Here is a 27691-nt window from a genome sequence, read left to right on the forward strand (position 1 = left end):
TTCCTAACTTTGATGTAATATTCTCCAAATTCCCAAAGAAAATAAAAACCTAACTTATGAAGCTGATTTAATGGAGAAAGCATTCATCGTACCAACAACTTTAGAGGTCTTAAACACTATTGACCTCTCTAAACAAACGTCAAAGTTCCAACCACCCACATAATAATCCGAAGACCAAATTTAAATATCGGAGTATATTCACAAAAGTTTATGGCCCATGCTAGCTATTATAAATAATGCGAGGAGTAGGGGACAAGAGTAAGTAACTCAACCTTCAAACATTTTGCCTTTTCAGCTTTCATTGCCCAACCTTGTAGTGTGGCCTTGCTGTTTTCTCAATGAGAAAGGCTTTTACTCTGCAACGCGCACTTTTGCGCTTCTCTGTTGCGTTGTTGCTGGTTGCCAGCTTCACTTGTGCTACTTCTGTTATGGCAATAACTGAAGTTTCAGGTTTGTGGCTGCATGCTAACGTTGATACAAATTTTGTTAGGTTTTTGTCATTTAAATTTATTTTATTTGCTTTATTCTTTAATGTTTTTTTTCAATCCTTACATAGTTACATTTATAAAAAAAAATACATACTCGTTAATAAGGACTACAAGCTTTCATTAAAAAAATAAGGACTACAAGCAAAAAATATAATGTTTTTACCAACAACAGGTGATTGATCTTTTGGTTTTGTGTTATTGATCTAAGTAGTGATAGACTTAGGTCCTTTAAGTAATCAGTAGTTTGATTAATCGATCTTCTTCAAGAGACCACTCAACTTCTACTTTTAAGTACCTTCAAATCACCTAAAGAAGATTAGTCTCACTAAAAGACCAATTTGCAATCACACGCGTATATAAAAAAAAAAAGAAAAAATATATTTTATTTTTATTTTTAAGCACTGATTAAAATTTAAATATGGGTTAATTTCAATTAACATAACACAAAAAACATATATAATCTATTTTATTGTGTATAAAACGGGTATAGTTACACACATATATCATTACTTAAACATAGATCGGTTTGGGAAAATCTAAGCTTGACATTCATACAATCAAGACATTCCCTCTGGAATGTGAGAAATGAAAAACTATTCATGAATTGTATATATGTCGGTGTTGCCTAAGTTTTCAGGGACTCTTCATATACTAAATTCTGTTACTTGCTAGTTTATTAGTCTTTATGACTAATTATTTTCATCCTTTATTTTGTATTATATATTTTTCTCAGACTATGTCTACATTAAAAACCAAATTTTACTATATCACCAAAATATTATGTATGTTTAACTTCTGTTCTTTTACAATTAGGGAATGAAGTGAATACAGATGGGAAGCTTGTAAATGAAGAACTAGCAAAAACAAGCCAACAAGGATATGACAAAGAAGCAAAATTTAAAGGATTTTTTTCAAAACCTATTCCAAAACCAATTTCTGTTGTTAAGCCTATTCCTATTCCACTATATAAGTCTATACCAAAATCAATTCCCATAGTGAAACCTATCCCAAAGTCAATTCCTAATGAAGAAGAAAAATTTAAAGGACTTTTTCCAAAGCCTATTCCCATAGTTAAGCCTATTCCGAAGTCAATTCCCATTGTTAAGCCAATACTAAAACCAATTCCTGTTGTTAAACCTATTCCTATTCCAGTATACAAGTCCATACCAAAATCTGTTCCTATTGTTAAGCCTGTGCCAAAGTTAATTCCGGTTGTTAAACCCATAACAAAACCCATTCCTACTTTTGAGCCAGAATCTTTTCTAAAGCCGAAGCCTTTCTTTGAAAAACCTGTTCCTAAATTGCCACTGGAGCCCAAATTCAAGAAACCACGTATTCCACATTTTCCGGTTCAAAAGCCAATTTCAACTCCAACTCCATAAAACTATTTTGCTCAGAAAGTTATTCGATCCATTATCTAACGCCTATATATCTACACTAAATATCTCAAAATTATCAGTTGCATCTGCATAATCATCCTATCATATTTGTGTACTGTATTGGATAACATGTGGCGGATGTAAATCAATATTATATTAAAATACAAGAGTCGTATTGATTTTCCATTTTTATTTAAATAATATTTTTAATATGTGTTTCTGTTTAACATTTTGTGAGATGATATTTTGAGCAAGGATGCTCCTGATAAACTATATATATACTCACTTCTTTACCTGGAAGCAACATAAACATTAAGATAAAAGGGACAATTCAATGGCATTATAAAATAGTTTATATAATCATCTAATAAAAAACACATACGATAACTTTATTAATGTTTATAATAACTATTTTAAAAATCATACAAACAATCATTTATAAATTAGATAAAAATATATAATTGTTTTACACGCAAAATCATAACTCTATTAGTAAAGCATTAAGTTTGTTGAAATACTCTTACAAATATATATATATATATATAATTCTCTAAAATATAACGAGTATATTAGCACTTCTAAGCAAAGCTAGCTAGCTACTATTGTATCTTAGAGGGACACCACTATAGATTAGAAAATGACTATTTTTAGCGGTTAAAGAGGCTCTGCTTCAGTGATTACAACCACGAACTAGATCAGCACGAAAAAGGGTAATATTTGTGGTTATTATTATAAGGAGAAAGAGAGGCATGGAGTGCTTCTTTAAATATTTTTTTCCAAGTACAAATAAAATAAAAGGGAAGATAGATAAAGGAAGCTAAATAAAAAGTGAGTGTACAATTAATTTATAAGGAGAGAGCAAAAATGAATTGTTAAAAACATGAAAATTATTTAATGTAGGGGTAAACATGACGTAATCCAGTCCGTTAATTTGGTTTGATCCGAGGTTGATTCGGATGGATTCAAGCCTTTGGGTTTTGAAAACAAATTTGCTGTATTTTTTTAAGAGGAGCTTTGGTTAGGTTTTGTATTGTCCCATTAAAATTAGTATATTGTAATAAAAACATTTAGTCGATTCGATTTTGTCCTGTGTATTTTAGATCTTGATCGAATTAGGTTGAGTTTGAGCAAGCATAAACCTAACCAACTAGACCCTATACCCTCACCTAATTTAAAAGAAAGAGTTATTTAATAAGAATATACCACAAAAGTATCTAATAAAAAGTGAACACCAAATTAAAATATTCTCATTATAATCATCTTTTTTAAAAGATAACATTTATCTTTTTTGATATAAATAAATTTTTTTGATCCAAATATGATCATGATTATGAATAATAAAATTCTCCATTTGAGTTTCTGACACAATCATTATATAATTAAAAATTATAAGAATACTCTTGTCTTTTCTCCATTAATAAAAGTCCTTAACTAAATTGCTATAATCATAGATTTTTTACTCTTATGAACCATGATATTCTTGATAACTATATAATGTAAGATCAACTCCCCACTTCTTAGGGGTGCAAAGTGGGTCAATCCAATCCATTTTGGTCTACCCCATCACTAGCCCATCAAAAATAGGGTAGGGTAGACTAACTCAAGTTCTAATATGGGCTAAAAATTATGGTCTATCTCATTTAGGGATGGATTGGTAGAGTGACCCATTAGAAATAAAAATAAAATTATTTCATAAAATTAGCTCAAATGAACAAAATTAATTTTTTTAAAGAGGAACAAATTTAGTTAAAAATGTAAAGTATATCGATTGTTTATTTTAAGTTTGATTTTAATATAAATTTTCCTATAAGTATTAGAAAAATTGAATTTATAAAATAATATAAAAACAGTAACAAATATGTATTTTGATTTTTGAATGATACTATAAACTTAAAATAAAATACAAAGTGATAACCTAAACCCTAAATACCTATTAATATTTATAATTTTCTAAAAAAATATATGTATGGTAGGCTAACCCATCCCATCTCGCCATTGACCCATTGGACTGATGTTTTAGGCAAGACATGGCACAGTGGGTTGACAGGTTGGATTCCTCGTGCCATCCTACTGCATTTATAGTGGGCTGGCAAGCAGACCTGCTAGCCCAGACTGTTTTATCATCCCTATTCCCTATTTTGTCATCCCTATTCCCTACCACTTCTGTCGTAGTTGATACTTGAACACTTACTATGATACTTTTGCCTTGTGTTTGATAGGACAAACAGAAGGGAGTGAATGTAAAAAAAAAAAAGTTAGATGTTTGGTAGAGTGGAGTATGAAGAAATTTTCAAAAAAAAAAAAAAAAAAGAAAACGTGAGGGTCTCATCAATTTTGTGTAAAAACGAGCAAAAGTGCCCAGAATTGAATTTCAAACACTACTAGGACTTCATCCCGATTATTCCTCACCCTTATATGTTATAATAATAATCATATTTTTATTTAATATTAATTTCTCTATACTTTTTTATCATCAAATAACTTTATTCAAATGTTTTCTCTCTATTCCACTTCAATTAAACAACCTCTATCTATATTCTCACCTACTCTTGTTTTTTTTTTCAAATATTCCCTTCATTTCCTTCCACTAACCAAACACCATTAATTTAGTATAGAATGTAAAAGAATGCATTTAATTGCACAGAAAAAAAAAGGCTATTAGAAACAACACTTTGAGCATGAATTTCAACAACAACCTGACATTGCAGATATCCAAAAACTAGTTACGTAAATCCAATACAAAGAAAAGTACTGAACTCCACGAATCAAGGCACAACCTCTAAATTTCACAAAATTGTCTATATACTAATTGCCGAAATGTCCTGGAATGTACATCTGACAAAACCTGAACTAATCCCACTACCACCAAAAAAGACCAAAGAAAGAAAAAAAGAAAAAGAATATATCCTAAATGAAAATGACTAAATATTTTACATGGCACATCCTAATTTTACAGAATTACTAGGCTGGCTCTCAAGGTAGAAAACCGAAACTAAGTAATGTACAATGATCCTACTCCAGATTATTTTTGCTGCCCAGTCTTTGACCGTGATCTCATGCTAGCTCTTCTTGCCACATCCCATGCCTTGGGTGGAGCATATACACCGAGCTGTGCGGCAAAGAAGGATTCGTATCCAGGTGAATCAAAAGCAAATCCGGTGTGCTTCGACAATTCGCGTGGGAGTTGAGATATAGCATAACTCCTTGCCTCATCTGGTGTAAGCTGGTTCCCTATCTCCAGCAGCTGTGCTCTACCAGTGCTATCTACCTCATCTCTATGCATTTCTTGAATAATCTGATAATCATAGGGGAAGAACCATCTTTGAACCCTGTAACCAAATGAACCAAAATGAACAAAGCTGGATGAATACCAAAAAATTGGTGGCAGGAATAGAGGCCACCAATTTATAAGGGAATATAGTTAATAAATGTCAAGTTTTTTACATGCTCTAAAGCTATCCTGTCACACATGCAAATAACATAGGATACTCAATTAAATTCACTATGTTCACCTGTCCATAAAAATATGTTCCCACTGTTAAAATGCAAAATATTTCGAGCACAATGAGAGATGATGCCGCAGCATCCATTTTATCAAATGAACATTATAAAAGATTAACATCTCTTGAAACCGAGATCCTTTTTCCAGCATCAACAGTTGGGCTTCCAGAGCATGATGAAACTTAGATATTTATCATTGTGTTTCTTGATCTTAAGTTCTTCTGTAACTATGCTAATCAGCCCCGATAGCATACTTTTATCTTTATCCATATTATGCATAATCAAAAATACAAGTTCTTCAAATCTGAACCTTACCCTTGGTAAACAAAGTCGCAGAAAAGTGCAGCAACAGGAACTAGAAATAGCATGACGTAGAAGTAGAATGTACTCATCAAGACATATATGACAAAATAAATATTCTCCTGCAGAAAATGAAACAGAACTCAAGTTAACAGCATTCTTAATGGGTCATAAGGAAATTGCCAGAGTTTCTTTTTCAACACAACACACCCAGAGTAGAAAGGGAATTCACCTGACGATCATAAGGAGTGCTAATCCCTGAATATATGAAAATAAAAAGAAACCAGGCTAATATACTTCCACCAACACTAATATAATGCCATCTAGTGATCGAATTACATATCATAAGCAGTCGCAAGTTGACAGTTATTACAACACAAGTGAAGGCCATTGTACTGACATCCCAGAGTCCAAATATCTTGCCTGCTGAGTTTTTAGCACTTAAATTTGTTGAACTCACAAAATAGAAAAATATTAGAGACTGGTATACAGAAAAGAATGCCCATATGGCCACAACTTTCCATTTGAAGAAAACATTTCTAATTCCTTCCATGTATAGTTGAGGATACTTCTTGGATAGAGATGAACTGACATCCTGGCAAAGGCACAAGTAACTAATCAAAACATGCCATCCATGAAGAAAAACTGTAATGTAACAAGTGAAGCACAACTGCAAAAGTCAACTGCCGGAACAAATACCCTACCTTGTCAAATAATCCAACAATGATTACAGGCAGCGCTGTGAAGATAACATTATATAATGATTGAAACCAATCATCATAGAATCTCTGACCAGAAAACCCAGTTTGAAATGTAAACCAAAACTGGGTAAGAGTGAAAGTGAGATTCTTGTAAAAGAAGTATATCACAACCTGCAATAACCAACTTAAGTGTTATTACAAATAAACAGTTACACTAGTATACATTGCAGTTAACAAAACATTATACCTTGCATATTCGCAAATATGACCATCGGCCATGAACAAGAAGCAAATCTGCAAGGTAACGGAACTGTGCAATGGCAAAATCGCTGGCCATCACAGCTTGCATTCCCTCCATCCCACTTATGCCAACCCCAACATGAGCAGCTTGAATCATGCTAACATCATTGGCTCCATCACCAATACTAAGTGTTATTTTTTGTGCACCTTTCTTGACCATACTCGTGACCTGTAAACAGATATAGTGAACAAATAATGGAAAATTTTCATAAGCTAACCAACGCCAAATTCTACTAGGCAATTACTTTAAGCACTCCTACTCACTAAGCCGAAAATTAAATCAAAATTAGCTTCTTGGACAACATAAATTCTCTACATATAAGCAAGATTAATAACTATAGCAGCAATAAATCAACAAATAAGTTATTGACACAATATGAGCTTTACCTGTGCTTTCTGTAAAGGAGAAACTCGGCAGCAAACTACAGCGTGACAATTCAAACTGAGATTCAGCAGCATCACTCTTAAACTTGGATCCAACGCATACATCAGACATTTTCCATCAATTACAAGTGCTAATTTTGGTCCACGTAGGGATTGAAAAGAGCTCTGTGCTTCCTCGAGGCATTTCTTCAGCTCTCTTTTCACCACTTCTTTAATAAACCGTGCAATTTCTACTTGGTCACCCTAAATAAATTACAAAACAATGCAATTATAGCAGTCAGAAACACTAAGAACTATGAGCAAAACATGGTAGTGAAAAGGGACAGTACCCTGTCTTCAACTTCTCTAATTTCATCAGTTTCTGAACTAATAACAAATTGCTTCATCTCATTGTTTATCAAGTTGCATGCTGTAGCAAGGTGAAAACAAGATATACAATGATAACTGCTACACTTTTGGGCAGATTAACATAAGCATAAAAATAAAAATAAAATATGGGTCTAACTCAAAACAGTCTCACCATAGGCTATGTTTATCGCTGTTTCAATCTTGTCCCCTGTAAGAACCCAAATTTTAATACCAGCTCTTTGCAGAGTCTCTATGCAAGCTGGTACTCCCTCTTGAAGCTTGTCTTCAATGGCTGTGCTACCAATTAAAATGAGATCATTTTCAATAAGTTCTGCGACCTGTATCATTTCTAGACACGTCAGTAAGAAGAGAATAATTCACATTAGTAACTTAACACAATGAAACCCAAATATTATGCACTCAAGGTAATTTTTTACAACTAGGGATTTAGTAAATAGATTACTGTTATAATTGATTGACATAAGTCTCATTGTTTGGAGGTTTGTAAAAAGTGGTTTTAAGATAATCTATTTCATTTGAGTTGCCTAAAATAATTGCTTTCTGTAAAAGCAAAAATACAAAAAAGAGTATGAAGTTATTTGCCGTAGTTGATTTTGTATTTAAACTAATCAACTGTTGGGTATCAAATGGAAAAACAAAATTTAACTGAAAAATAATCTGCTAGCTTTTATAATCATAATTTCCAAAATTTTGTTTATCATAAAAGACAATTTTCTTTGTTAAGATTATAATCTTGGATTCCAATTTATATCATCAAAAACCTTTGAATAGTAACACTGACAGTTATTTTCTATCAATCAGATTATAATCTTGAATATTAAACACATCCAAACATGCAAGCAGTTTCAAAAAGGAAACCATTACCATAAAAAATATGGTTGCAGACTGTAGCTAAGAATATTAAGAATAACAATTGTTTTTTTTTCAATTATCATATCAGGATTCACTCTCTGGTTGCAGCATTTAATTTATCAAACAACGAAATGAAGAAAATTATTATCAATTATCACTTCAGAAAATTAGAGAAATTGAAGAGAAGGTAAGATGGAATTTTTTGTTTCTATGTTTTGATGATGTATTCTTAAATTTTCAGACTGTCGTGGTTTAATGTTTTGCAGTTATTTAATAGGGTCCAAGTGGAAAGTGCAAAGTTTATTGAGTGCATTGTGGGCACAGGGCCATTTTCACTTTATCAGAACTAAAATTAGCTCATGTAACTGGTGGCAAAGGTCTAATGCATACATTGCGTCCAAGTTTGAGAGTAATGCTACAGAATTTGAGTTTCAGTTGTCTTGCTATTTGAATCTGCAGAATAGCATAGTTGTTTCTTTCTATTGTTCTGTGGCTATTGAAGTTTGGTTTAGGGTTTAAATTAGTAAGAACAGTGAATCAGTTACTTTTTAATCTTAACTCTTTAGAATCCAATGACATTGGATTGATGTAATGAAAAGCAAACAAGAAACCTAACTTGACAAACTTAAAGAGAAATCGTCAAAACAATATTTTAGTGAAATTTAACTACTTATCAAGGTAACCTATTCAAAAAATATAAACTGTTTGATGCTAAATATGCACATAAAAGCTTCCATGCAAGTAGGATAAACTGAACCTCATCCAATTTCTTTTCACGATCATTTAGAGAAGACTTGGCCTGGATAAACTTCTCATTCCAGCTTTCATAAACATCAGGATGCAATTCTTTGTAGGCTAGGCATAAGGTGCGTAATCCAGCAGATCCAAATTGTTCCAAATGCTCCCTGGTGACTTTCTTGATATTATTATTACCATCAGCCAGTCTCTCATAGATTACATTATCAGCACCCTGTGAAAAGAAAGTTCCATGGAAGATGTCATCTTAGCCAAATCCAAGCAACTTTTTAATATTGTGGGGAAGCTTCAAGAAACTATTACCTTACAGTATAGTACAAGCCTTCCATCAGGATAACGACAAACAACAGACTGACGCTTCCTTGTACTATTAATGGAACAAAGATTACAATGTTCAAAAGAAAATGTTAAAACCATAAAATTTAAAGTGTACCAGTTGGGGGGATGGTTACCTATTAAACTCGAGCACATTTAAAATCTCATAAGACACATCTTGAACTTTGCCCATTTTCTCAACATGAGATTCACGAACATATACCATTGTAGGTGTGCGTCTGACAAAGAATCATAACTATTTGCATTAACTCAAACTGAAATAATTTTAACTCTAGCAGTTATATTGACAAACCAGTAGCAGAAGCAACAATAGAAAGGCATACTTGGCATTGTAAAAGGATTCATGCACTCATGTAGCAACTTCGCTTATCAAATGACAGTTCAACTCAGATTCCAGAGTATAAGATAGACGAATAACTAAACAGGAAGAATAATAAAACACACTCAAATTTGGGTCCTACAATGCATTATTGGTCAAGCTAACTACATTTCCAAGACATCCAATCCAAAGATTCAACTGAACACCTAATGTAAACAAAAATATCTCTCTTATACTCTAAACAACATATTAGTATTTAGTACTTAGTAGCACACACATGTCCACTAACTACTCTGGATTATATATTATAATATATGCCTATGAACAAACAATTAATAGCAGATGAACAATACACAAAGTTCAACCGTGGAGTTTTCCATTTACATACAACTCAATTAATATTTCTATATTGATCCCTCTGTGTAACTAACTGAATACAGTTCATTTGGCAGTCAAACTGTCAGTCAGGAGTTAGTTAATTTGGTTCTCTATAAATAGCTTGCTCTGGACTATCGTAGCTGAGTTTCTACATTTTAAGATCAATACACATTTATGATTCACTTTTCATTTCCATCTCATACCCTAATATGTCCCAAACTTATGACTTTTTAAAATGATAAATACAACACTAAGAAAGTGAGAAGTTATAATAAATCAGTTAAAGAAGTTCAGGGAACTTCAACTTAACCAAAAAAACATCCTGCATTCCATGTAATTCTTATTATAACTTTTTACGATCATTTTGTCCCTACTAAAAGGGATGCTCGTTACTCACTCAGTAACAAGTCTTTTCTTTTATAGCCACTTAAGCAAAAGAATATAACAACAACAACAACGCCTTATCCCACTAGGTGGGGTCGGCTACATGGATCAACTTCCGCCATAATGTTCTATCAAGTACCATACTTCTATCCAAATCATTAAGTTCGAGATCCTTCTTGATAACCTCTCTTATAGTCTTTTTGGGTCTTCCTCTGCCTCGAATTGTTTGTCTTCTCTCCATCTGGTCTACTCTCCTCACTACAGAGTCTACCGGTCTTCTCTCTACATGCCCAAACCACCTAAGTCTATTTTCCACCATCTTCTCTACAATAGGCGCTACCCCAACCCTCTCTCTAATAGCTCCGTTTCTAATTTTATCCTGTCGAGTCTTACCACACATCCACCGCAACATCCTCATCTCCGCTACACCTACTTTAGTCTCATGTTGGCTCTTGACCGCCCAACATTTTGTTCCGTACAAAATCGTCGATCTTACCGCAGTCCGATAAAACTTTCCCTTTAGCTTGATCGGTACCTTTGCATCACATAACACCCCCGATGCTTTTCTCCATTTCATCCATCCTGCTTGAATGCGATGATTCACATCCCCTTCAATTTCTCCATCATCCTGTATTACAGACCCAAGATATTTAAACCGTGTGACTTGAGGGATAATATGGTCTCCTATTTTCACCTCTGAGTTAGATACCCTCCTACTTTTGTTGAACTTACATTCCATATACTCCGATTTGCTTCTGCTTAGGCGAAAGCCATGTGTTTCTAGAGCTCGTCTCCAAGTTTTCAACCTCATTCAACTCCTCCCTCGACTCTCCAAGGAGGACTATGTCATCTGCAAAAAGCATGCATCTCGGCGCTATCTCTTGGATTTGTTCCGTGAGGACATCCAGAATTAAGGTAAAAAGGTAGGGGCTAAGGGTTGACCCTTGATGCAAACCAATTGTGATGGGAAAATCGTCTGACTCTCCACCCTGTGTCCTAACACTAGTCGATACCCTATCATACATATCTTGGATAGCTCGAATATATGCAACCCTAACCCCTTTCTTCTCTAGAGCTTTCCACAAAATCTCTCTAGGCACTCTATCATACGCTTTCTCCAAGTCAATAAAAATCAAGTGCAAGTCTTGTTGGTCCATGCGATATTGCTCCATCACCCGCCGTAATAAATAAATCGCTTCCATGGTCGACCTTCCCGGCATGAAACCAAATTGATTCTCAGTAACTTGAGTCTCCTTTCTTAATCTCCGTTCGATCACTCTTTCCCATAATTTCATGGTATGACTCATGAGCTTGATTCCCCTATAATTTGCACAATTTTGTATATCCCCCTTGTTCTTATAGATTGGCACTAACGTGCTTCTCCTCCATTCCTCCGGCATGCGTTTTGACCTCATAATTTCATTAAAGAGTTTGGTGAGCCACTCAAGACCTCTATCTCCAAGAGTTTTCCACACTTCAATAGGTATGTTGTCTGGCCCCACCGCCTTACCGTTACTCATTCTTTTCAACGCTTCCTTTACTTCCTATTTCTGAATCCGACGATAATACTTATAGTTCCGGTCCTCTTCTCTTGTGTCTAGACTGCTAGAGTCATATCCATATCCATCATTAAATAAGTTGTGGAAATACACCTTCCACCTTTCCTTGATATCTTTTTCATGCACTAAGACTTTGCCTTCTTCATCCTTAACACACTTTACGTGATCCAAATCTCTAGTCTTCCTCTCTCTACCCTTAGCAAGCCTATATATAGATCTTTCTCCGTCCCTGGTTCCTAGAGCTTGGTATAGTCCGTCAAAAGCTTGGGCTCTTGTCTCACTCACCGCCTTTTTGGTTTCATTTCTAGCTATCTTATACTTATCCCAAGTTTCAGAATTTCTACACCTAGACCACTCCTTGAAACACTCCTTTTTTACTCTAACTTTGCTCTGAACACTTTCATTCCACCACCACGATTCTTTACCCCTAGGTCCAAAACCTCTAGATTCACCCAACGTCTCTTTAGCCACTTTAATAATCTCTTGGGACGTCTTGTTCCACATATCATTTGCACTTCCTTGTGATTGTCCACACCATCCCTCCCATATCTTTTGTTGGAAGATTCCTTGTTTCTCACCCTTCAAGTGCCACCATTTGATCCTTGGTGCTACCATAGGACTTCTTCTCTTTGCCCTATCTCTAATTCTTACATCCATAACCAAAACTCTATGTTGGGTAGTCAAGCTCTCTCCCGGGATAACTTTACAGGTCAAGCAATACTTCCTATCAGACTTCCTGATAAGGAAGAAATCTATCTGAGAACATGTCCCTCCACGAATATAAAATATCAAGATTTTCATAGAGAGCTGGCATCAACCAATCAACCTTTCATTCACTGTTCCCATCAAGCTATGTTTGCTACTCACATAGAAGCATACAATCCTTATTTTGTTGGTAACCTAGTATCAATGAGCAATTAGTGATGTCACAATTTCCATCCAACAGCAAACCATCCAGCATGAGTCCAGAGGCTCATTTGCAGCTTTAGTTTAACTTTTTCACTCTCTGATTTCCAATTCGTTCGGTTAACAGAAAATAATGGGACTTCATGTTATAATTTTGAAATTGAACAAATTTAGATGAAAGATAAATGGCAGGATTACTGAAAATCTATTATGTGGAGACAGAAAAGGTGAACACAAGATCTCCATCCTATTGAAATGGGAATACCACCAATGAGGTTGTAGCTGGTTGTGAAGTGAATGTTGGAGGCTCAATACTTAACCATACTGCCCCCACCACCCCTTTTTTACCTAGATGTTATGAAGATAAATAGAACATAATCAAGAAGTTTGAACATTGAACCTGTAGAAAAAAAAACCAAAGTGTTTTGCAGCAATAACCAAAGCAGCCTCATCGGGAGATGCAGCTTGATATCTGATTTTTTCAGGGGACTCATCACCCTCGGGCAGTACAGTATGGCATATAGCAAGGCATCTGAAGAATTCCTACATAGCAAAAAAAAAGGAATATTACATTGTTTTACATAACATACTAAATCATGGTATAGTTCATGTCATAAGCATATTGTAAAGAAAGAAAATGAGAAGCATGGTTAAACAATATGAATATACTTCTCTTCCAAAATGAAGAATCTAGACTACGCCAACCGTGCTTGAATATTAGATCATAAATATAAGATTTGATTATTACCTAGGAAGCGTGGATATGACACAGAACATGCATACATCAATACAAAATAAACATGAGAATACAAAGTTTCAAAAACTATAGGCCACAGCATAGCAATATTATAGAACATAAAATTAGAATGCGCACTTATTTCTAACAAAGGTTATACATTTTGGTATCCAACTGCATCATACAAATGTGGCATGGAAATCATGACAGATGGTTACAGTTCATAAATCTTATACAGCTACTTCTAGGGTACACTTCAAGAAACAATCTTTATATTAACATAAGACAAGCTAAGATTTAAAGCCAACTAATTTGCCATTATAGACAAAGTATATTAAGAAAAGTGAATGGATACATATAAGAGCCTTTGTCAGCAAGGGTCATACTTATGAAGCAAGAAACCCAGAATTGAGTTGAGAAAACGAACAGACAGCAGCCACTGATACAAAGTAAAGCAGCAAATTCATTTTTACCTTGCAGACATCAGGATTAGGCTCATTCCTCCAAGCTCCTCTCATAATCCTAGCATCATCAAAATTAAAACCCCTCTCGTGCACTGCATTGGGAGATCTATTTTCCTGTAGAGAAAATACAATATAACCACAATCCCTTGTTATTGATAAACCGCTTTTACACAATGCATACATATTTTACCTCAATCTTCATTCCATTGCGCTCTGCCAATCCTCTCTCAATTTCAGTCACACCATTTCCATAGACCTCTCCTCCAATTGAACATTTAAAGAACTCCATCAAATTTCTTGTCAGAGTCCCAGTTTTGTCAGAGAAAATGTATTCCACCTACTCAAATCAGAATGTAAAATTGGAGTTAAAATTTTGTTTCTCTTATTTAAATTTTTTTCATTCCAATTTTGAGCATAGTTTATACTCTCTTTCACTTTCTTCCTTTCCCATCGCCATCAGTAATAATTGTTTTTCTTTCAAGCAAAAAAATGAGGCAGCAATTTACCTGCCCAAGTTCTTCATTCAGATTTGAAGTTCTGGCCAATGCAGGTGTATTGGTTTCATTATGGTACATGCACAAGTCCTTGTTTATAAATTGAGTTGACTGAATAAATTTAATCATCTGGTAAAATAACCAAAATAAATTACATTTTCTCTTTATAATCATGACATTGGCTTTTATAGGGCATAAATAAATGAGAGAGAGATAAACCTCTATAGACACATAAAGTGAAATGGGAATGATTGTTGAGTATAGTGTAATTAGGGTAAACATAGTTAGGAGAAAAACCTGACAACACAAAACATAGAATTAACAATAATAATTTAAGAGAAAGCAAGAAAGGAGATGGCTATTCATCTTGATGGACTAAGCACACAGTACCAAAAATCTGTTTTTGGGGTTGAACTGTGCTGAGCCCTCCTCTGATGAATCAAGGTGTAAGTAAAAATACTTTTTGTTTACGAAGATAGCACTGCAATTTACACAAATACAATAATGTCATTTAGAAATAAACTATACTAGTACACAATAAGGGATTACCTGTCATGGTTTAATTTGTCCAAAATACCATCATCATTTAATTAAAAAATATATAAAATGGACACAGTCCTCAATTTCCCACTCTGTAATAACTGCTTTTAATAAGATTTTATAGTTAGAAAAGGCTAATCATTATTTTCTTTTATAACACTACCTAAAGATTGAGGAACTACATGTAGTGCCAAACTGCCAATTCAAAACACATTAACAGTAACAAATACACTAAATCTAATGCAGTTTTTGAACAAAATCAATCCCTACCTCATATTAACAATTTACTTTAACATAAAAGCCCAGTAAACATTAGGAGCAGATTAGAAGGGGTCCGGGCAAACTCAATTGTCTAACTCACCTGCCCACGGCTCCAATGAAACACATCACGAAGAGAGTTGCAAATAGAGTTAGTATGAGCTTGTCAAGCTTCCTCTCCAATGTACTTCTTTTGGAAGGAACATTCATTGTATTCATCATCACCTGCAATGTTATTTCAAATATCTGTAAAACAGTATCCATGAACAATCACAGTAGGAAAATAAAAAGCAACAAGAGGGTAAACAAAATATCCTGAAAAGGCAAATATAAGACCAAGTTAATTTATACTTACAAAAAAGTAAGGAACAGAAGTTTAATAAAACTCATAAGTTGTAGATACATCTTTGGAGAATGTTTGGTTTGTTTTTGTAAGAATTATTTACTTTTGTGTGTATCAGACCACCTTGCTGATATTTTCAATTTTTCATTGACAATTACAATAATGTCTCCTTGCTTTCATTCAGCTTTCTGTGTTCAAAATTTGGTATAGGACATACCAGAATATCCATGAACAATCAAAGAAGGAAAACCTGTACGCAACAGTCACATTTTTTTAGGAGAGCATTAGGTTTCTTATTTTCATTCAGTTTATAATTATTACAAAAAATGTTGCCTTGTCTTCATTTTGTCACCTTTTATCAATATTTTGTGAGGAAAAGGATGTAAAGAAACAGGAAATTCATCATTATTTCCTGTACAAAAATTTTAAAACCTGGAAAGTGAACGAAAACATGGGAGACTTTTTATATTTATTAATTGAAACATATTAAATGAAAATTGAGAGCAAAAAACAGATTAAAACAAAACACCCCCTTAAGTTTCCATTTTCCATAAAACAAGGAAATCAATCCATAGCCATCAGAACAAAACTGACTTTCAATTGTTTTCTTCTTTTCCCATATCCCTGGCAGGGATAATTGCTTGGTATTATATCAAAATTAAATATTTGAAATGCTAATGATTTATGAATGCATAACAAGTGCAAATCAATATCAGTTTGTCACTAGCAACATTTTAACAATCAATCCATTCCTAGCATTACATGTCTTTGGACAAGATGCAAACCAAGGGCTACGAAATTGGTAGAGGTATTATCATTAGGCATCATTTTATAAAGCAAACCTTTGTTTCTTGTCCTGTAAATATAACAACCCCAACAATATACTCTGTATTCCTGAGACTGCAACCCTGAAAAGGCAGGATACTCCAAGTCAATGCAAGTTCAGATTCACAAACCAAGTAAACAAAATATCGGTATACGGTACAGAGCAATTTGTGATGCTTCAAACTGTGAGAGACTATCATCTATCGTATAGCCTAGTTATTTTTCAGTTTCTGCCAGTTGTCTTGTTAGCCCTGAAGCATGGGTACTTATAAAATCATGCCGTACATGTACCAGGTACATACAAAAGAAGTTGTCTTTTTAGGTACGTATCAAGCCCATACCTACGTCTGTATGTTACGAAAGAAATTGAAGCACATATTTCTTTATCCATTATGTGAACAAAAAAATAGGCTCAATCCAAAGAGAGATGAAGATTTAGTTCTTATACATACAAATTTTCATCTCCTCTTAAAAGAGTAAGAATTATAAAGGGGTTGGCATTCTTAAATTCAAGTTACTACCCTTTCTCTTAACAAACCAGCTATAGGGAAATTCTTTTAAGTGACAATGGACAATAAAATGATGAGATTGAAATTGTTAAAATGTGGTAAAGATATTTTTTTGTCATATTGAACAATTTAATATCCTTTTATATTACATAAAATTATGCTTATCTGTGTTTATTTTTACCACTTATAAGATTTAGTCGTACAAATTAAATTCTATTTTTATTTACATACATGTTTTTTTTAACCCGTGCCCTAGATTTTTGAAAAATCCCATACCCGTACTCGAATCCATGCAACATAGCTTATTTGTAGTTCTGTTAATCAGTTGTAACACAGTTATAACTGTCACAGCAGCAATATGTTAGGATCTCAAGCCTTTGTTCTATAAATATATAAATGCAAGCAGAAGCTTCCACTGCACAATCTAATACCACCAGAAATGCAAAATATTATCTCTATTTCACTCTTCTCTCTCTCTCTATCCCAATCTAATACAAACCAATCCAACAAAGAAAAAGCACTCTACTTGCCTTATCAAATGAGACAATTATCACTAGTTTATCAATAAACACAGTTCACCAGAACAAAAAAAAAACCTAGAAAATATCATTAGGCTTTTGGGGGGGATAACATACCCGCAACAAGATTTGATTTGGACTGAGAGGCAGTGTTTGCTTTTGAGTTATAAGATTTCCAGTAAAGGTATACAATGAATTGTTTGGTTGTTCACATTCAATTTCACCTGCACATAGTTAGAAAACTTGTCATAACTTGGAACAGACAAGCAAGAAATCAAATTTAGCATTCATCAACCTAATAATAAACAAGTCTTGCATAGACGTCTGACTAATATGCCCTAAAAAAATTGAAGACAATTCTTCCAAAGAGTCATAAAAAGTCCTATGAAGACAAATTACAAATTAGGAATTTTTATTAAAAAAAAAACCACCAGTTGAGGAACAGTTAAGCACACAAAATACACCAATTTATCATGAACATAAATTTACTAGTATCTTCCAAGATTCTCCTGCTTAAATCCAGTTGTGATCCCAAATTTAACACTTCCATCTATTTGGAGGATTTATTCAGCTGGATATATGACACGATCAATTACACAATTTTACAATACTTTTACTCAGCCTGGAATCCGAATCCTCAACTAATCTAATGCTGGAGAATGGTGAATGTGAACATTATCATTTGAATAAATTGGAAAAAGAGATTACAAATTTATAACAACTTTCAGGGAACGTACAAAAACAAGAAAATTGGAGTAAAACAATGAATATCCAACAGTAAGTGCATTTTCAAGTAATGGGAACATATCTATAAGATACTAATATACCATTTCACCAACTAAACTCCCATAGACAGAAGAGAATGCCAATTGAAAAGATTACATTTCTGTAGTCATACAACATATGAAATTAGAAGCAGAATTACATCTCAAAGAAACCAAGGCATTTAGCCAGTCCATAACAACATACAACCCAATGGGATGAGTAAATGTGAATCCTTGTTCTCATTACTCAGATGAGCCAAAATTATAAAATGCCACAAAAAAATTACTGTAAGCTTAAAATAAAATAGATGAGACTTTGCAATCAATAATATTTGTGAAAAGCTTCAACTTGTCTCACTCAGCTGAGACTTAATTTTGTATATAAGAAATCAACAAGTACATGTAAAGGCAGGGGAAGACTTTAGTCCTCTGTACAGCAGGGGGGAAAGAGTGCAGTACAAGAAAAGAAAGATAAGAAAGATACATATATAATAAACACATCTATCTAACAAAAATTATTTTTTTAAAAAATAGCTGAAATGTTGTCATTGTGAATCCGTGTTCACATATGTAAAATCACTTCAAACAAATTAAATAAAGGTTACAGGAACTGTTATTATAGGTAAATCAATAAAATAAAATAAAAACAGACCTTTAAACTCAGATGCCTTCTCTGGAGTCACGTAATCCCAAGTTTTTTCCAATGCTTTCCTAATCTTCAAATTGGTTTCCCCATCCAAATTAGCAGTCTGTCACCCAGACCCAATGTTAATAAACTGCATACACTATTAAAGAATATCAAGGAAACACTCATACCAGATTGAAAATTATAAATAACAAACCTCAATGTAGCAGACACCATCAGCATTGGTGCTAGCCAAGAAAAGCAGATCTGCAGGAAAGAATGCATCCTGCTTAACCTGCAACATAGTATACCTTATAGTATTTATTGCAAGTAAATAGGAACACCCACAATGACATCATAACAAACAGCTAAGGAGTACAAACCCATGGGTCTTATATTATACACAATCCGCAAACCAAACTTAACAGTTAAAAATTAAAATCATATATTGACAAAGGAAAATATAACGGTAACAAGAATTGGTGAGTTCCATGCACATCTTTCTAAGGAAAAAGAAAATTCCAAAAATAAAACATGATATTGTCATGTTGATGAATAATAACATATAAGAAATCATTACTATAATACTATTTAATATTGTATAATGCAAAGTAGGAAACCTATTATTATCTAGAAATGGATAAGTGACAATAAAAATGAGTTCAACCTATTAACATCACCATGTCAGTAATGACATATTTATGGAATAGAAGGGGCAATAGCATATTTAGAACATATGCAATGAAAGATTGCTGCCCACAATCACAACAAATAAATAACCAACATCCTGTGAAAGTTTAAAACCACAATATCAATTGTAGATATCCTTCCTTTCCTTGTAAGTACTAGTTCAAAACATAGACACATCAAAATTAAACTAGCACATAAACATATAGCACACTCACCTTGACAATGTCTCCAACCTGCAACTTTTTCCAGGGTACAGACTCCCACTTTTGATCATGCAAAACATCTATCGTATTATTGTTTATGGACATGTCATTTTGAAAGCGCTTCTGTTATGCATAATTTAAAGGGGGGAAAAGAAATTAATAAGAGGAATACAAATACAAATCTATTGGCATAATACAATCTGTGAGAAAGAGTGGACAACTTCCAATTAAGGATGCCATTAAAAAATTGAGATCATAACCACATTCTCTAAACACAATATGTATAATGTTTCACAAACTTGTAAGCACATTGTACAATAAAATGCTTATTTCTACATTCTACTATAAAAAATATCTCCAACATTCTTCTATAACATCCTCTGCCAGAATTTCTATAAAATTCTATCTGAAAGATGAAACTTTAATCCCCTTGCCCTTAAAAACTTAAGTAAAATGCATTAAAAAGAAAGCAATGTGCAAGGAGAGCAAAAAATATTCTTACCCAGTCCTCAAAAGCTTCCTTAATAAGAGAGACAAGAAGCACCAGAGATAGAGGAAGCACATTAGTTATTGGAGACACAGGACTACAACATCAGAAAAATTATAATTAGACTTAGTCCAGCTTCTTTTTCAAAAAAATATAAAATTAGCCGAAAGTATAAATGAAAAGCATTCAGCATATGAAGTACATATTACTGATAGGAAACTCCATAATAATTAACACAAGGCAGGAAAGTAAAGCATAATGCAATATTCAATATAAATGATACTATAGCAATTTAATGAGAAGTTTGTTGTAATAATAAAGAGTAATTAAGTAAATAACTCATGAATGAATTAATAAGAATTTTGTTAGAGTAGGATTCCACTAATAAAAAGCTAAGCTGTTAAGAAAGTCAAGCTAGATCTAGTAGGTTTAGATTGTCCATGTTAGTCTATTAATGTTTCCGTTGAATTTCAGATTTTTTTTTCTCACCCAAATACTGTTCTTTTCCTTCCATCCTCTTATGGTGTAAATAAAGTAACAAATAGATATAGCACAACAACCATAACCAGATGCTAAGAACAATAAATTGAATGGGTAAATTACATACTAACAAAATCAATATAATTCCTAGAGAAATTGTTAGAAATTCAACATGACACAAAACAGACATCCAGAGAGCATTCCAACAATTACAACTTCAACCAACTTAATACTTTGTCAACCAAAATCCAAAAGCAATGCAGAGAAAATTTGGAAAATTAAAAAAAAAATGAAGGGTCAAAACCTTAGCTGTTTCTTGCTTAATTTTCTCCAGACCCAAATTCTAATGTCATAGCATCACAGGTATTATTCACAGCTTTCTAATAGCCACGAACTTGACCCTTAAACCCATCCAATGGCTTCCAAATTACCCTAATCCTCTGATTACCCAATGAACCTTTAAAGCACCAATTTTCACCATGAATTAACCCAAAAAAATCCTGAATGCAACCCATTAAATACTAAAACTTTCACTGTCCTATGTCAACCATGCATGCATTACGAAATATAAATTCCCATATCAAGATCTACGAAGGAGATTAAGATCCAATGCAGCGGTAACATATCTTGTCCATACAAATACTCACTCTAATAAAAGTTACCCAAGTATTCGAGAGCTACTACCACCTTCACCATACAGATAGCAATCAATTTAAGAAGATAATTTTTCATGAAAAATTAAGATGGTACTGTGCCCCTCCAGTGAGTACTGATTGCTCACTTATCTCAATAATGCTTGCAAAATGCAAAATCTTCTCAATTGTGAAGTTGACTGGTATTTACGTACCTAATAGGTGTGGTTGACAAAATTGAGATCGTAAGAAAGTAGAGATTGGCCACCCGTCTGAACTGCAGGACAATTAGGAATTTCTATCTTCTGAGTAACTTCAGTCAATAATATACGAATTTACAAAAAACGACGGCAAATTAATTTGAGCACAAGTTGCTTTAGTTTCACATATTGTAAAGCACAACACAAGAAGAGCCATTTCATTTTTCTGTGTGTGCAAAGAAATCAAAAAGCCTTTTGACTCCACCCCCACAAATTTGTAACAGAACTGGTGGCAAGAATGCTAATTTAAGAGGAAAAAGAATGATACAAAACAAAACAAACATAATAAGAAGTGTATAGAATGTCTAAAACAATTACATATAAAAAAAATTACTCCTTGACTAGGTTGGTAGTGGGTACCCTCAAGACAAACATCTATCTGAACAACCATTCAACCAATCAGGCATACTTGATGTTTATTAAAAAAATGAACCTACAAAAAATGTAAAAAGTGCTCCACCATAAACGTAACAAATCATATAGGCCAAAGTGTGTCATCTAAAAGAGTCACAATGTACTTTCAAAAAATACTGAAGAATAGTTTCCAGAAAATGCAACCATGCATGGTAAGAAAAGCCTCATTTTTTGAAAACTGGAAATCAATTGCATCTCACATGCTATCCAAAATCAGAAGCTTAGAGTAACTTACCTGTTCAAATAATCCTTTTGGCAAAAAGGTGAAGAAGTTATATTTGGTAGTTGATATAGAATTCCCCTGTCATAATCAATATTAACTAATAAAAATTACTAAATATAATCAATAATATCTCATAAAACAGAAATCTCCAATTTCTTAAAGCATGTAAACAGAAAATTAATAAATTTTCTCTAGCTGTGTGCATAACAGTAGAAATACAAGAGAAAATAGAATCAATTTGATTCCATATTGATCAATTAACTGTAAGGCATACTGCACTGACTGCCTTAACTAGTTCAGCAGACATCCATGTTTAAGGAAAACTTGTGAAAAGGAGGAAATTTTCATAGAACTTTTATTTTCAAATGTCTGACCCATACATAATAGCAATGTTATACTTATACATCGCAATCTTTTTCAATTTGTAAATTCTTCCGTCCTACAAAATCTGAAAGCTCCAAACTGGACAAACCATGCTGTCTAGGAAATAAAAAAATCACTCGCCAATACCCTACATTTTATGCTTCACAAGATTTTAACTTCTTTCATATCAATTCAACACTTTAAAAAACTCTCTTTAAGAATTCGCAATCAAATATTTGCAAGTCCACTCCATAATGCAAATCTCATTACACAATGTCATAATTATACTACCAGTTCTAACCACCTTTTGAATAACTATAATACATTCTCCTTGTCTTTTTATTTCCTGTACATGATAGTAAATCACTTTTTGGGAAGAAAAAAAGACTATGCTTTTATTCAGAAAAAAATGCTACAAAAAATTCTAAAATGGATTCAACTGCTATTCCTACCCTGTTCAATCTTAAATATTGAGAAAAATAGAACAGTGCAATCAATTGGTGTGGTTGAACCAATGGTAGTTCAATTAGTCTGTCTTCTTTCACTCTTCCTCTGTTCAAACCGCAATTTGCTGTACAGGAGTGGGTTCACTTTTGGGCTTTGTTGTTCTTGTTTGTTCGAACTTCAAACCCACACAGCCACAAACCAGCCTTTATGTGGTGGCACATTTGTTATATTAGACATTAAGATTCTAGGATTAGAGTATTACTATTTGCTTTCGGTATTTAAGTTTTATGCCTTTAATGTATTTTGTACATGTGTTTTGGAATTGTTAAGTTTCTTACTACTTTGTGGGTCATGACTAATGAATATGATGCTTGACATTCATGGAATATGGATTGTGAATTTCATAAAATCCTACAATTCAATTCACAATTTTAAGATTTACCTCCAACACCCCTCCCTTTGTCATGAAAACCTTAAATCCAACACATTGAATTCATAAAAATGTAGCAAATAACTTCAAAAACAATGTCAAATTACATGCCATTCCTACCAGTTGGGATTACAGGGATTTAAGTAAAGGAGGAAGAGAGAGCAAACTCTGAATAATAGAATATGATAGTGATATATGGCATGCAATTATATGTTGCAAAATACAAAGGGCATCAATCCCTATTTATTATAATACCTGATTCCTAATGCTAATTAAATATGAAATAAACTAGGAAATAAAATGAAATAAGGAAAGCATTCCTAAGAAATCGTCTAAGGGCATATTTGGTTTAACAAAATGTTTCAGTTCCCAATTGTAAGTATAGAAAATGACACTTTATTTCTTATTTTCAAAGGTTTTTGTAGAAAAAATGAAAACAACTTTTTATTGATTTCACTATTTCCTATACAAAGTTAAAATAATTTGGCATTTTTGTAATTAAAATGAAAACAAGAAACTTTTTCTCATAGAAAACAAGCCATTAGATACTCTAAAATCTTCTAATAAGATATAACAATGATATTATGACTTAATGAGATATTTTCTAAATATTCTAACCAGTGTTGTTAAATAGCAAACATGGTAGTGCTATGACGGGTTGCGATGGCAGAAATCCTTCTGACAGCCATCATATGGCTGTGGCGAGGCGGATTTGTCATGGCGTGCCAAGGCAGACGCTATTTGTGTTGCGGTTATGTCGTCCATGGCCATGGCAGAAGATGGGCGCACAATGCACAACCAAACATTGTATCAAGCTCAAAGGCAATGCGCACCACTTCTTGACGCCACCGAACATCGGCATGCCCCACTTTACTGATGACCCTCTCTGGCAAATGTTGTGGTTGTGCTTTTCTTTGTTTCTTCTACTCTTAAGCCTCTGCCTACTCAACCGTAGAATGGCCACTGAACAAGGCTCAAGGGGAGGGAACATTTTTTATTTTTATTTTTTTTTTTTTTGAACGGCCAAAAGTAATCATATATTATATAAGGATAGTACCAGAGGTACTACAAAGATACATATAGAAAGCCATATGCTGAGGCTAGAAAACAAAGCCTACATAAACCTCCCCAACAAGAAACATTACAAAACCCAGCCAACCTTCCCACACTAGGTGAAGGCAAAAGACATAGATGAGGACCATTGTTGAAACGGAACGGCAAAGTCCTTTTCCCACCCCCTCAACCAAGACCAGGTGAGAAAAATTGCATTATCCACCAACTTAGAGATGACAAACTGTTGATTTTTAAAAATCATATCATTCCTATAGTTCCAAATAGAAACTGTGGCTGCTATCCACCAAATCTTCCACTTTCTATTAGTAGCCCTCGAAGCAGCCAAAGAGAAGTGCTGAGTGAAGTGGCCTTGTGCAATTTACAACACTGATTCTAACACTTGCACTCAAGCTAAACTTTACTAAGCTTGTTAATTGTAATTTAGCACACTAAAAGGAAATATGCTGAAAATATTAGAGTGGCTGGAGATGTAGCCAACATCTACGACTAGAGAAGTGGATACAAAGTCCAGACTGCAATGGGATAAAGATGGGAAGCAGACTGCATCTGCAACAAATATGCAGACCAAACTGCATCTGGGCCAAGAGATAGGACCAGACTTCATCTGGGACACAGATAGGGACCAGACTTCATCTGGGACTACATCTGATGGAGAGAAACAAAGCAAGTAAAATTTGACTAACAAACAAGGAAAAACAACAGCCAAGTAAGCCAAATAGCCAAGCCAGGAGAAGGTGGCATTGGCAAACAAGAGCAGGGGGCTGGATCCAACCAGAGACAACTAAAGGTGGCACAAAGGATAAAAAGTGACAGCTTGTGCTCCCAGACCACGCGAAAGACTAAATATACAGAACCACTAACTAGAGTGTCCTGTTCTAGAGATTTGATACCTTGTTTGAAAGAAATTGTAGGGATTAGAGAAAAGATGAGGGAAGAAGACAATAAACTCTGAATATAAAATGAAAGCGCAGAACAATCTCTAAGAGAGAGCAGGGAACAGTGAGAGTGAACAGAATAGGAACAACAGACCAAAATGTCAGACTGTGCCAGAGAACAGAGCAAGGCCAGAAATATCATGAAGGTGCCAGAAAACATAAGAAATGACCAGAGATGGTGCCAAAGAATAATGGTTCATGTTTCGGAAACACAAGGGCACACGATTGGTTTTATAGGATTTTGATTACGAACCACAAATATGGGAAGCAAAATCACAAAATTGTCCCCAAAAATAAACCTTAAATGATGCAGTATTGCAGTAGTAGACAAGGGTTTTCAACCATAAATCTAAGTTGTGCCATCTAATGCCATGAATATCCACAAATGTGGCCGCACCACAATTTGCCCCGCTTCAGGTGCAACAAAGAGCTGCACTGCAATAGCTTCAATGGAGCAGCTCATAGCCGTGAGTCGCGACGCAATGGTACTAAAGCGCCATTATAGTGCACATCATGTGATCACTCGTCACGATGACAACTTTGGGTAGAATTAACTACGTGAATCAAAAGATGCAATAAAGTTCAATTGCAAATCATGTCTATACTCTATAAATGAATATTGACCTCTGAATCCTTCTTAATTGCTTCACTTATAGTACACCTCTAGCAATTAGGGATAACCTTCACCCGATCTACTTTCTTTACCAGGGCTTCTACAGGTCTTCTCCATACATGTTCAAACCACCTAAGGCAAGCTTCTACCATCATTTTCACAATAGGTGATCCCTCAACTTTCTCTCTAACATTGTCAATCATAAACCTATAAAGTCTAGTAGTAAGAGAAATTTACTTCAGAAGAAACTAGAAAAATAATTTACTCTTTATAAAAACTTAAAAAGAAAAGGACACGCCCAGCCAGTCCTTATGTCATCTCATAATCAAAACATTCAACTAAGCATCTCCCTCAAATAAAAAGGAAAATGCCAAAACCAAGTAATCCCCTGCTTCTCTTTCTTAATATTCTATTTGATTGCAATTTGAAACGCTCAACCATCCAGGTGGATGAATTTCACTAAGTATGTTTGCTTTGCCGTTGAAGCCACCAAATGTAGATTAAAAAAAAACGTGAAAATTCCAAAAGCTACATTTTGTTGCTTCACTATTAACATGAAATTTTGAATTAATTTTGTTAACAGTGAATCTAAACCAAACATACTAAGCAACTGCCTCTTATTAAGTAACTGAAAAGGCATTTCTCAAGCAAACCCTACAGGTATCTTCTTCCAACAAATAGATCCAGTAAAAACAAAATATTAGTTTATTTACACTTTTACAGTTTCGAAGAGCAAAAAATACTTCCGCGTAGAAATTCTTCAACCATTTCGAAGATCAATCAAAACACACACTTGTTAAATCCAGATAAATCTACTCACCAAAGCTGAACTAACCTTAGCCTTCGATCTTTATTCTAATCATACATAAACAAAAACATCAAGCAACTAACCAATCACTAAATCAAGAAACTCACTCAAACAAACACTGAACGAAACATCCTCAACAACTACACAATCAGGCAAAACCATCAATTAACCACAAAACACGACCACGAATTGAAATATTTTTTAAATAAAAAACAATCATGAAAGTCAGTTACTCGCAACAAAAAAAAAAAGCAAAATCGAAGAGGAAAACGGTGAAACCTTGAATCGGATGGGAATATTGGCCTCGCGATCGTTGCAGAAGATGGTGCGGTGAGTCGGAGCCTGAGGCTGAACTCGGCCGAGTCGAACAGTTTGCGAGGGAGATTGTTGTTGATGTTGGCCCAGCGTGGAACTCGATCGAGAAGAGAACGAAGATTGAATCCCATCCCATCCCTTCATCCTTCAATTTTTCATGCGATCGCTTCTTCTTCTCTTTCTTTGCGAACGAATCAACCAAACAATTTTGCTTTTAAACGCAAAGAGTGAATGAAGATTGAAGAATGAACGAATAATATCTCGGGCGCAACGTTGCAAACGCTACTTGGGTTGGTGCTTCTTCTTCCAAACAACGCTGAAACCAAGAG

At 34.1% G+C, this 27691-nt stretch overlaps 2 protein-coding genes across 3 annotated transcripts; one reads left to right on the forward strand and one right to left on the reverse strand.

The window, feature by feature from the left end:
- Positions 1 to 251: 251 nt before the first annotated feature.
- On the forward strand, positions 252 to 2059 carry LOC114424342 (proline-rich protein 4-like). Of its 2 annotated transcripts, none has more exons than XM_028391183.1 (2): positions 252 to 450; positions 1311 to 2059. In XM_028391183.1, exons 1-2 carry the CDS (start codon positions 339 to 341, stop codon positions 1868 to 1870), a joined length of 672 nt encoding a protein of 223 aa, XP_028246984.1. In that variant the 5' UTR covers positions 252 to 338; the 3' UTR covers positions 1871 to 2059. The 2 variants fall into 2 exon arrangements, with proteins under 2 accessions (XP_028246984.1, XP_028246983.1); XM_028391182.1 differs by having other exon boundaries at positions 253 to 450; positions 1302 to 2059.
- A 2466-nt stretch (positions 2060 to 4525) lies between these two features.
- Positions 4526 to 27691, reverse strand: LOC114423225 (phospholipid-transporting ATPase 3-like). The gene is made up of 27 exons (XM_028389900.1): positions 27327 to 27691; positions 22390 to 22455; positions 21696 to 21757; positions 20384 to 20465; positions 19894 to 20004; positions 19206 to 19283; positions 19016 to 19112; positions 17717 to 17823; positions 16590 to 16655; positions 15508 to 15629; positions 14997 to 15087; positions 14826 to 14903; positions 14619 to 14735; positions 14303 to 14449; positions 14122 to 14226; positions 13313 to 13455; positions 9483 to 9584; positions 9334 to 9397; positions 9032 to 9244; positions 7574 to 7739; positions 7383 to 7462; positions 7057 to 7296; positions 6617 to 6838; positions 6373 to 6540; positions 5901 to 6263; positions 5684 to 5790; positions 4526 to 5196 (listed from the first exon to the last, which is right to left on the reverse strand). Exons 1-27 carry the CDS (start codon positions 27504 to 27506, stop codon positions 4890 to 4892), a joined length of 3684 nt encoding a protein of 1227 aa, XP_028245701.1. The 5' UTR covers positions 27507 to 27691; the 3' UTR covers positions 4526 to 4889.

This window comes from Glycine soja, chromosome 8, assembly GCF_004193775.1.
Source record: "Glycine soja cultivar W05 chromosome 8, ASM419377v2, whole genome shotgun sequence".
In the NCBI taxonomy this organism is placed as follows: domain Eukaryota; kingdom Viridiplantae; phylum Streptophyta; class Magnoliopsida; order Fabales; family Fabaceae; genus Glycine; species Glycine soja.